Source organism: Emydura macquarii, unplaced genomic scaffold (genome assembly GCF_026122565.2).
Source record: "Emydura macquarii macquarii isolate MOO-44397 ecotype Brisbane River unplaced genomic scaffold, CSIRO-AGI_Emac_v2 contig_554, whole genome shotgun sequence".
Classification (NCBI taxonomy): domain Eukaryota; kingdom Metazoa; phylum Chordata; order Testudines; family Chelidae; genus Emydura; species Emydura macquarii.
The window spans coordinates 5,655,243-5,667,047 of NW_027130691.1; the positions used below are offsets into that span (position 1 = coordinate 5,655,243).

General features: G+C 37.2%; 1 protein-coding gene across 2 annotated transcripts in view; it reads left to right on the forward strand.

The window, feature by feature from the left end:
* Positions 1 to 10,074, forward strand: part of ZCCHC8 (zinc finger CCHC-type containing 8) — a 30,584-nt gene extending 20,510 nt beyond the window's left edge. Inside the window, exons 14-16 of one of the 2 annotated variants that reach the window (XM_067539572.1) lie at positions 698 to 1,297; positions 6,617 to 6,663; positions 9,852 to 10,074. In XM_067539572.1, coding sequence (XP_067395673.1) covers positions 698 to 1,297; positions 6,617 to 6,663; positions 9,852 to 9,947 — 743 coding nt within the window. In that variant the 3' untranslated portion in view covers positions 9,948 to 10,074. Of the gene's footprint in view, positions 1 to 697; positions 5,375 to 6,616; positions 6,664 to 9,851 lie in introns of those variants that run through there. The other variant, XM_067539571.1, reaches the window with a different exon arrangement.
* The last annotated feature ends 1,731 nt before the right edge of the window (positions 10,075 to 11,805 follow it).

An 11,805-nucleotide genomic window follows, 5' to 3' on the forward strand; every position in this document is an offset into this window, starting at 1 on the left:
ATACTGTTTATATAGCACCAACAGTGTGTTTGACCCTGAATAAGGCCCAGAGAGAGTTGTCTGCTCTGAAGACTTAACAGTTTAAAAGAAACAAAGATAAAATGTAATAGAAAATTCAGAGGAAGGAGCTAAATTCAATTTTTTTCATTATTGTTACATTCTTGCAACGTGGGGGCATTGCAGCAGAAGTGAGATTTTTAGGAGGAATTAGAATGAGGAAAGCTGAATGGCTGTTAAAGGGAGCAGAAAACTTTGTTCTTTAAACATTCTAAGAAGTCAAATTTAACGTATCTTCTATAGCAGTTCTCCCAGCGGCCCTTCTCAATTCCCTCAGACTGAGGAGGGAATTTCCACACATCTTGGATCTAAAATCTTTTAAGATTTGCCTTCAAATTACTTTCAGTATTATCCATATTTAAGAACATTTAAAAATGCAGCTTTTAAAGATTCTAAAATGGCCATCAGGGTTTCCTCTGAAATGTAAAATGGCAGAGTCGGTATGGCAGGGTTTTCAGCTGATATGGCTGTATTTTTCCATATGTTGATGCTTGGGTTCAAAAGGCTGAGAACACAAGTTGACTACCTTTTAACCAAAGAATACATTTTAGATTTGAAATCTGATTAAAAGAAGTAAGGTAAGATAGGAATTAAAGCCTCAGTACTACTAATGAAGATTTATTTAATCTTCTAATTTTAGATTTGGAAATGCCGCACAGTTCTCTAGCCTATGATAGTTTTCAGTTTCAACCTCCACTGCCACCCGGATCTCCACTGATTGCAACTCCTCCTCCATTGCCACGGGGAACTCCTCCACGTACTCCACCCAACTTCACATCTCCTCAGCCTCCAGCCCCAACTGCCTCTCTTCCCAGGAGTACTCCAGCATCAACTACTTCCAATGATTCTGCTCAGACAAGAGCGGGGGATTCAGCCATGGATGAAGATACTTTGACCTTAGAAGAACTTGAGGAGCAGCAGCGATTGATTTGGGCTGCACTTGAACAGGCAGACAGTACAAACAGTGACTCTGATATACCTGCTGATACACCTTTAACTGGAAACTCTGTTACATCATCACCATCTAGGAATGAACTGGACATTATTCCAGAAGGAAGAACATCTGAGAAGCTGGTTGCAATGGAAATTGGGATTTCACATACTAGTGTGCAGATATCTAGAACTGAACATTCTAAAAGCGGGCCTAATTCAGGGGCTGGATTGCTTGATTTGAAGGAAGATGACACTGATCCTGTGGATTCTGAAGGCATGCTGGGGAACAGCATTACAGGCTCAAAATGTGAGGTTAACAATGGAGGAAATGAAGGTGTTACTCATGTGGTCACCAGTGCTGAATCATCTACAAGAAATTCAAATCCTGTTCCTGACATGAGCAAGTTTGCTGCAGGAATAACACCATTTGAGTTTGAAAATATGGCAGAATCAACTGGTGTTTATCTTCGAATAAGAAGTGTATTAAAGAATTCCCCAAGAAACCAGCAAAAAAACAAAAAGGCTTCAGATTAATTGGTCTTCCTTTGTAGTTTTATGGTGTCCCAAAAGAAACTTATATTATCCACCAAATTGGATAATCTCATGTGCCCTTTTGGGAAAACTTTGGTTATTAAGTGTGGACAAATAATAATTCTCCTTCTGCGTTCTTCCCTAGAGGTTTTTTTATTTTATTTTTTTTAATCCATACAGGGCTTCCATTTGACCAGGACCAATGTTGACCATTCAATATAGGAGAACTTGACTAACACAAAACCTTCCACTAAGGGGTGAAAGGACTATTGATTTATTTGTTCAGCATGTTTTACACTCTGTGATACATGAAACTCTTAAAACAATGAGTCGTGAGTTGCTGTTTAATATTTTGGTTACAATTTCTACTATCTTTGACTGGTTAGCTTCAGGTGGAATGGTGGTTTTTATCAGTCCTTTGTACATTAGTCTGCTCTTTCTACATTTTGCTAATTATCCTGTAGATAAGTTTAATATATTACAGTTTTAAAAAATGCTAACGTTTTAAAATGTTCCACTTTAAAAATCCTGGCAATCAGATGGGCATAATCAGGGATTACCAGAATTTTCCTCACCATTTCGGATATTTTTTATAAATTGTTTACGTGGATCAATTTTTAAGCACCACTTCTATCTTTTGTAACATCATTCTTTATGTAAACTTGCTGTACATACCTGTTCATTCTTGTGTACAGAGGTTTAATAAATGAGTTTTCATATAAATATTTTAAAAAATGGTTGATTCTCAAGCATTAAGGTTCCAAGAAGAAACATGTTACCACAGCTACATGAAAACTTAGTTCATTTGGATGTTGGTTGGTTTGTTTTGTCAGCTATGTTGATTGGTATACATATTTGGAAATATTAATTTAAAATGAGAATGAGTGTAGTTTAAGAAACCTCTGTACTTGTACTTTGCCATAAAATATTTTTAACTATTAGTTATTTTAAGTAGTTACTTAAGTAGTTTAGATATAAAATTGTGATAATTTTGGAAAATGTCTTCTGGATTACAAGCAATTCCTAAATTCTCTTTAATCTACCATTTTTTATCACTAAGGTTTTAAAAACATTTTTATGAAGGACCTACGGATGGGTTAGCTGGGCCTTATTGCAGCACTGCCAGCAGAAGAAGCACTTAGCTAGCTACCCAAAGCTTAGTTAATCATATCGATCAGTGCTTGGTGGTAGGTTTGTGCTATGTAAATGCAGGGATGGGGAGGGAATCAGTGGCCAAATAAGAGAGAAGAATAGAGGAAGCAACTTTTATTTTCAAGACTATAAGAAGCTTTTTCAAAAAGAGGAAGAAATAAACTCGGATACTAATATTAATTTGTTTTAACAAATACTGGTGAAAAGTGCTAACAGGCAGCTTTGGAGCCCACAGTCCTCCACCCACAGAACAGGTACAGAATAAGCAGTAGCAATGTAAGCTTTCCAGACCACCCTTTGAAGCGTGAAATAGTTTTCAATTTGAAATACTTCAAAATATTTTTACAATGAAAGGTTTTTTTCAAGTTAGAAAGATTGGGCTGAGTTAGTGTGTTTCTGTATATAAATAAAATGCCATTCTGGAAGATTTTCTTTATTGGAGAGGACAAAGTAGGAAGAGAAGTGCTGGTTTGTTTGAATTTGTTAATGCTATGATTGGACTGTGTAGCTGTGGAAAGCAGTAATAATAAGTAAGCACTTGTACTACATTAAAATGTTCCAAACTGGGTGGTTGGTTTGTTTCTGAACTTTGCCTTGAGGGAAAAGTTAGAATACAACATTATAGAACAAGAAAGGAGAGAATTTACATAGTCATTTCCTCTCCCAAATAGGTGGAGATAAATGTACTGCCCATGTGAAACTGCAGGTTACAGAGTTTTGTTTTTATAGGTCTTCTCTTGGAGTAGTGCTTCACTGGGTTTGCAAACTTGTCAAACATTATCACCAGAATCCATATTAGCCATTCAGAGGGCTGGTGCTGCCTGACTCACATGCAAATAATACAGGACAGGGTGAGGTAATCAAGACCTACAATGTACACACCTTAGATGTGTTGAGACACTTATGCCTTGAACATTTACTTGCCGCTTCCCACACCTGGAAGACATTTTATAGCACTTGTGAAATTATTTTCTTTTAACGTGATGTGTCCTACTTTTATAGGCATATGTATTTTATTTACTAGCACATGAAGTTTAAAATTGTTTGAACTATGCTTAAACAGACCTTTAACACTATTTAGCCTTTTAACAACATGTATACAGTATAGTTCACAATAAGTCCTTTGAGCCATTTTTAACAGCTGGCTGATCAGTCCAAAACCAAATTAGAAATATGAGATTTTGTTTTTGTGCTTCAGGCCTTGCTTCCATGAATCTGCTTTAAAATAGAGAATGGAAAAAAATAAAAGAAACAGTAAGTTAACATTGATTTTTTTTTTAATCAAACTCAAAATGACAGGGAAGATGATGTGCATGCATGCCAATCTCAGAACAGCTAATAAATCAACAATAGCTAATTTTTTTCATTCTAATAGTCACTTCAGGTCTTAAATTGCCATAATTTTATGGGTAATATATTCAGCATTTTACTGCTTTGAGAAGGCTCCTTTGCATTACTATGTCTGAGCAGAAGCAGTGGGCTAAGTTCATGTTTGGTCCACTTTCCCTTGAAGTCACTAGAGCTATATTAAAGTTGGATTTGGCCAATTATATTTTGATAGTAACATGTTTTCTAATGCAACTTTTCAACTGTTCTATGAGGGGGGAGAAGGGGCAGCACATGGCATTTAGTTTTAAGACCTGGATTTCTATGTAGTAATTTGGGATACAAATGAGTGTGGATTCTCTTACTTCCTACTGGCAATCATGTCTAATGTTTCTATAGTTTCTGCTGAAAAGAGCATCAAGGCTAGAATAGCAGGGGTGCTGCAAGTCAGAATTGAATCCCATTGGCAGAGGGATGTGGGAAAACTTGATCAGTGTCTGTTCACACCATACTTACCTCATAGCAATTGTTATTAGAGCTCATTAAAATGAATGAGTAATCTAGGTTCCTATGCCACACCCATCACATAATACAAATACAAATTTCAAAATATCAAGAAAACAGTGTCTCAGCAAAACTGAGCAACTAACATGATAGGTGATTTCTGGGGTAAAAAGCCCACCTTGCATTTTGTAGATGGACTCAAGTAGAGATAATACATCAAAAATTATTTCAAAGTCTTGAAACATCTCAATTGTTGAGCAGACATGAAAGACAAAGCTAGAAAGATTCCACACATACATGCATGTGTCTTTAAAAGGGTCTAGTCTAACAATATACTGACCTTTGCATAGTTTTGATTAATGTCATCCTGAAAGTTATTTGGAAATTAAGATTCTCAGTCATATCTATATGGGCAGCAGCAGCAAGAACATACCAGAAGTGCAGCATTTAAAAGCTAATATAAGTCAAAAGGGAATAGTTTAAAAAAGCAACTCTTGTATAATTTTGAATGAGAACAAATTTGAATTGACAGGTTAACACTATACTTAAAAACGGGTAATCTTTGCCCAGTGTCTTTTTATTCGATTTGTTTTTTGGTTTGTTTTTATTGTATTGAGGGGAAGCCATTGCATTTGTTACGATATCAATAGATCAATCAGACCAGTAGCTTGCTTTCAGTAGTGACTAGTACTTGCTGTTTCAGAAGAGAAAGATATAATGACTGTAGCCAGTATGAATTTGCTGTGCATGTTATCTGGCATTAGGAGGTTTACTCTTCTATTATCCTAAATGACAAATGTACTGTTCATAAACATGCTGTTGGATTTGTCAGTTCTGTGAACAGCTGTTTTATTGTCTCAGAACTCTAAAACTATGGAGTTTGTGTTTATAATATCCTCTGTTAGGGAAAAGGATACCTCAGATGTCTGCTAATGGGATACAGATCTCATAATCTTTTGGTCACTAGTTCAAATCCAGGTCAAGTGAGAAGCAATGTAAACTGATTGTCAGTTGTTTAGTGGCCTGCACGCCATATGTCAGTGAACACTTTTTTACTAAAACTACTGAAACAGTTATCCCACCTAGTCCCCTTCTCAGCAGGAGACAGATATTGTATTTCTGGATTATCCTCTTGCCCCTAGAAGTGATCACTTTAGAACAGGGTTGATGGATGCTGGTGGGGGCAGTGTAGAGAAGTTTGAATTGTTGTTGCCTGTGCTGTATTTATTCTGTTGATGAACAGGGTACTTCAGTCTCCAGGGCTGTCAATTTGACAGTTTTTGCAAGCATTGAATTCACCTCTGGGAGGAGAACATCTCCCACATGACGTGTAACTGGATTGCAAATTTTATATCAGTTTGCTCCATTTTTGGAACAGTATACTTAGAGCATTTATAATAGTGAAATGCAATCAATATTAATAAGACGATTCTTAAATATGCTTACATGCATTTTTAAATGAAATCTCTGCAGTATTTTCAGTGCATCAGTCGTGTGGTAACTGCTATCCTGTAGTTATTAATGTAACATTTAGTAATCTAAACTGGTTGTAATATGTATATATTAATAGAATATTGAGTGCTTTAAATATGAAAATGAACCACAGCTGAAATTGTATCAGATATTTGCAAGACAGAATAACTTTACTGAAGGGAAACATGTATTACGACATAAACTCTGGAGAGTGGGATATACATTAGATTTGAAAGAGAAGTCCAAAAAGAACAAAAACAGTAACATTAGCCTGACACACCTTAACTCAATTTATTAAATAGGGGTCCTATGATACTGGTTACTACCTAAATCATGTACCAAGGTAATTAACATGTTATGTAAATGACTAATGTATGCTGGCTAAATCGAAAATGCTTCAAATAATGCAACATTGCAAAATCTATAGTGAAGCCTGTCCTATGCATTCCCTCTAAGGACTCAATAAAAAGGGTTCCCTACTCTTTAAAAGCCAAAATAAAGGTATTTAAAGTGGTCACTAAAGACTGAGGGTTACCTGTTGTAAATGGGACTTTAGTGCAGCTTGCACTGTAGTACATTGTACATCATCCTTCTATTTGTGCAAGTATGTTAATCCTTTTAAATATCACTCTTTCCCCAGGGCAGGACACTTCCACAGAAGAAAATACACTTTTGAGTCACGTCAAGGTGAGAATTATATTGAAGGTAAAATTAGCCTAAAATGAGGTAAGTAAACAAATGGGGATCCTCTAAAAGCACCTGTGTTCCACTCAAAATGTTGCTGTCTCAAATTCTGTGCAAAACTTAGTAGACTTTGCCTACTGTATAACTCTAATGAGGCATGGATTTGGATTGGCTTTTACAGGTCTGCTGAAGCCGGAAAGGAATAATTTTAGAGAAGTGAAGAATGGGAAGTTGTTTTCAGAAGGACCACTCTGCCTATGTAACTTTTGATCTAGCTTAACTGTGAGAGTGGCTCCTGATTCTGGATTGTTTACCAAGATCACTAGTTCCTGGAGAGCTCTTTGTTTCTGTTGTTTACCCAATTCAATGCATGGCACTTTACAAAATGTGTTAGAAGAAGTGCCAGACTCACTTGGCCTAACTTCAGTGTAGTGTCTGCCCCTAATAGTTTATTACTTCAGACAAATTATGTGTGAAACAGTTATAATGCAAGAGGGACTGTGGACATCATTGATGCCTCATGTAGGAAGGCTTATTGGGAAAAAAAAAATCTGTAATCTTCCACCCCACCTTTGCTGAGGTTAGATTTCCCAAGTCTGTTAGCTTATTGCAGAAGCCTCTTTCACAAATAAAATGTTTACTTAAGTCTGCTTTACATGCCTGCCTGTTTTTACACAAGTCCCACCTCTTCCCTCCCTCCTGTTTTGTTATCTGTTCATTGGACTTTATACAACACAATTACACACACACTAACTGTGGTCCTGTGATTGTGTTTGCAAGATTACATAACACAGTATTATTCAGCTGGATCCATCAAAAGATATCACATGTACAGATCATGGAGAATGCAAGGAGGTGATTTAAATATAAATGAGAACCAGAACAAAAGTAAAATGGAAACAAATGCAGTGGTCTTTCTTTAATTAGTATGTGTTATAACTTGATAAAGCAATGCTTATTGGATCATAAGCAATTTGCTCTAGAGCTTGCCTTCACTGAACAGAATCCTGCTATGTACAGGAGGAGGAAACCATCGGAATCCCTGTTAGGGAAGTCAGTGTACAGGGGAAACTGAAGTATGTGAGAAGAGCCAGAAGAGTGGGTAACTCTAGTTGCAAATTGGGAGCAAACAACTGAAGAAGTGAACAGGAGCATAAAGGTCCAGTAGATTTCTTGTGCTACGTATTGCAAGCATAGCTATTTCTCTTGTTGATGCAATATTTTCTCTTTCATACCTCCATGTCCTGCTTATTGATGAAAGTCCCCAGGGAATGAGATCTTCATTTTTCTAGAAGGCCATTCTTTGTGCTTGTTCATTAGTGCAATAGAAGTTGAATTCTGGTATGTGTTCTATACATTGCAACTTCTAGAAGAGAAAGTAGGCATGTGGTATAAAGCAACACTATCCTTTCTACACTAGACGAATATTGCACTTTGTTTTTGCATAAGGTCACTTGTAAACTGACTGTTTTGTATTTTATTTATAATAAACATGTAAACAATTTTATTTATATCAGAGAGATCCTGTAGGATGTTTATCATAAGAGAGCCTCAGTACAAGTAAATTCTATTTGTATGTATACATGGTACCAAGAGAGAGGAAAATAAGTAAGCATGCAAAATTAGAAAGATGAACAGGCATCTGCCAGGTTTGGATTGATTGTGGAGATAACTGAAAACTTAAGCAACCAAGCTTTACTGTTGAATATGTTAGCTTGGGTCAGATGCACCTGTTTGTTTATTCCAAGGCTGTAAGATTTTTGGGACAGGACCTGTCTCTTAATATCTGTACAACATCTAGCACATTGCAGCCGGGAGGTACTACTGTAATACAAATACTAGATATAAGTAGCAACAGTAGGGCTTATATCCTACCTTTTTGTAAACTAAACCTTTTAGGAGGGGAGAGAGAATCACTACACGCTAGAGGGACAGTGGGGAAAATGCACATGTTGTAGGAGGGCAGACAGTTGCAAAATTGATATTTACACTTTATAATTGAAAAATGGATCTAATTAAATTGAGGACTGAATTTTTAAGCAGTGAGTGCCCCAGAATGTGTATTTAAAAGGAATTAAATGTTTGCTGCTGCTATTTTGAAAGCTCTAATTGATTTAGAGACTGTACAAAGGTGAGAAAATGGAAGAAAGAGCAATGTGCCACTTTTACACATTCACTGAAGGAAAAGGTCCCGTAGGCCCATTTCAGTTTTAACTTACTGACAGTAGTTACAGACAGATACCAGTAGTTGTGTTCTAACTGCATGTCACTGCAATTTCCAGTGATTCCCATTGCTAAGGAGCTAGGGAAAAATGCACAGAATAAGTGACTTGCCTGAGGTCGTACAGCTAAGCTGTAGTGGAACTAGTATTAGAATCCAGGGGTTCCTGGCTTCCAGTCCTGTGTCAAGTCCACTACTGTATCATATGGCCACTGTTACCAATGCTTTAAAAGCCAGCCAGCACAAAATGCATATCTTACGGCAGCATATGTCTTCAATGAATGCATATGTAATTGAATCCTATTTAAGTGCAGAAGTGATGCATAGAAACTGACTGAAACAAGTATCAATGTGGATTAATCAATTGTTTTAGAAGTTGCCCAATAGTAGCTTTTAAAATAGATCTGTATGGAAGGCTGTGATATAGTTTGAATGATGGCAGAGTCATCCCTTCTAACACTCCATTCTGTTTTCCAGCTATTCTCTCTCCCTGGGATAAATAGTAAAGCTCTTGTTTCCCAAAGGATGGTTGTGGTCTTAGTGGAATCAGAGTTCAACTAGAACTACGTATAAAAATGATTGCACATTCTATTATAGTTGGAGGCTTTTTAAACTATGCATTACCCAACTCGTTTCATGAGCTAAGGATTACCATTTTAGCTTGCTTTCTTTTCCTGCAAGTATTAAGCTATTCTGTATAGCTTACTAGCATATATTTTACCACTTCATGCTGTTTTACTTCTTGCATTTTACTCATCTTGGCCAATAAAACGTGCAAATAAAGTAACATACCTTCTAATCACTGCTTCTCACTTTCTAGTTCCCATGTACTAGTACAGTACTAGTTTTTTACTTTATAGAACTGCACCATATGCATTTTAATTGTGGTTTAAAACATTCATAGCACCACAGCAGTTGTACATAGAATAAGAACTACTAAACTACTAAGTTAGTCTCCCTGTACATGCAGGACCAAGGGAGGAGCCACTCACCCAAATCAACTGAAGATTTTCTGTTTACTTCAATGAGAGCAGGAATAAGCTGCAACCTTTACTCTCAACGTTAGATATGAAATTGTTAAATTTTTGTAGAGATGGTGTGTGTTTAAAAGCCTCTTTCAAACTACATTCTTAGAGCAGTTCTTTATATAGAATGTTAAAAAAAATAGCTGCATAATATTACTATACCCTGCAACAGAAATCATCAGGGAAAACAAATGCCTGGTACTTATGCAGGGGAGGAGAAATTCTTTGGTTCAGTGCTGATATAAACTTCACTGTGAAAAGTGCTCAACAGTGACATGCTATCTTTGGTCTGGTGTAGGTCCTGAACAAGCACGGTGAGGTCCTGGTCCATAATTAGAGCTCAGAGGTGTTACAATAATACAAATAAATTTGTACAGAACACTCTTTACAGAACACTCTAACACAGATGTGTGATCTGACCTTAACTCTCACTCATGTGAATGTTCCTATTAAGTTCAGTGTAAATACTTGTATAAATAAGGATACTCACATAGGTCAAGTTTGCAGGATCAAACCCTTATGTTGTAAGCAGTTACAGGATTGATTTGTTCTTAACATATTTTTAAGAATAAATACAATGCACTATTTAAAGCATTATTGGTGTGACCAAACATGTTAAAGTCCACCTCAACCAAAACTCTTAGGGGGGAGGGTGGGGCAAGGATCAAGGATTGGCTGAGGAAGGACTTCAGCATTTGGCTCAATAACATCTATTAGAATAAAAGCTGGTACTTAACACTTAAGGATTGAAATTCTACCAGAGATTGCTAAACACTGATCAATTTCTTTTAAATCAGTTCTTTAGAGTTCCTGTTGCATTCTTTCTCTTTGTGCTTTAACATGTCGTGCTCCCAAAGGGTGGGCTAATGTAAAGGAATGAGGCAAAAATTAAATACAAAACCCAATCAGGTTTCAGGCAGTAACCACTGCAAGCGTGTTTTTGTCTCCCTTTTGGTTCAACATTATCTCATATAAATCAAATGATCTATGAGACTGCAAACTCAGCTCTGCTTTAGAACTAATACAGCAGATGCTTAGGATAACTGAACATTGCACACCACACAAGAGGTGGTAACTTGTAAGTGAAGCAGAGTCCTTTCTGCCACTCTTAACATTTTATCTAAAACTGCTGGTACTGCAGATAACAGATAAATCAATTTTTAAAGGTTAGCATTTTAGGATAAGTCCTCATATGGATTACTTAATAAATGTATTAGAAATTACAATATTTTGTGTCTAGGGACAGAAATGGAAGATAAATTTGTGTGTGTGAAGACAAAAGGAAAGGAAGATAAAAGCAGCAAGCAGTGAAGTTATTCCTCCGTTAACATCTAGTCTAATTTGTATGGCTCTGTCTCATCTCCTTTTCTCCCCTTCTATTCATACTTTATTTGTCAGAACATTCAATTACTAAGGGGGTAGTATGGTTAGCCACATTCCTTTCCTGTTGTCTCTTCTCCCTCCACCCTTTTGTGAGGACAAAGATAGCCTTTTGTGAAGAGACAGGCCCTAGTGTAGGACTTCGAGTTCTCTAAACTCTGGTCTTCTGTAGTAGCTGAGAATTCCTTAAGGGAGCAAGAGCCGTTGCTGCTGCGGGTGTTGCCAGGATCCTGGGGGAGGGGGCTCCAAAACCGTCTCCCGTGGGATCTGCCTGAGGCGGCTGCATGGGTCTTGTCAATTTCAAAGCCAAAGCTGGGGGCGGGGGAAGGTGTGATGCTAACACACAGTCCTGTCCGCGCGCCTGGGAATGAATGACAAGATTCCCCCTCTCATCAGTAAAAGGGGACAGTCCCTGCGTTTTAAGGGATGTGGCATTTCCAGCAGGGTCTGACTCTGAAATTGTCCTTTCGGGCTGGAAAACCTTCTCCTCCCCAATGCTGTCACGCCTTCCATTGACGG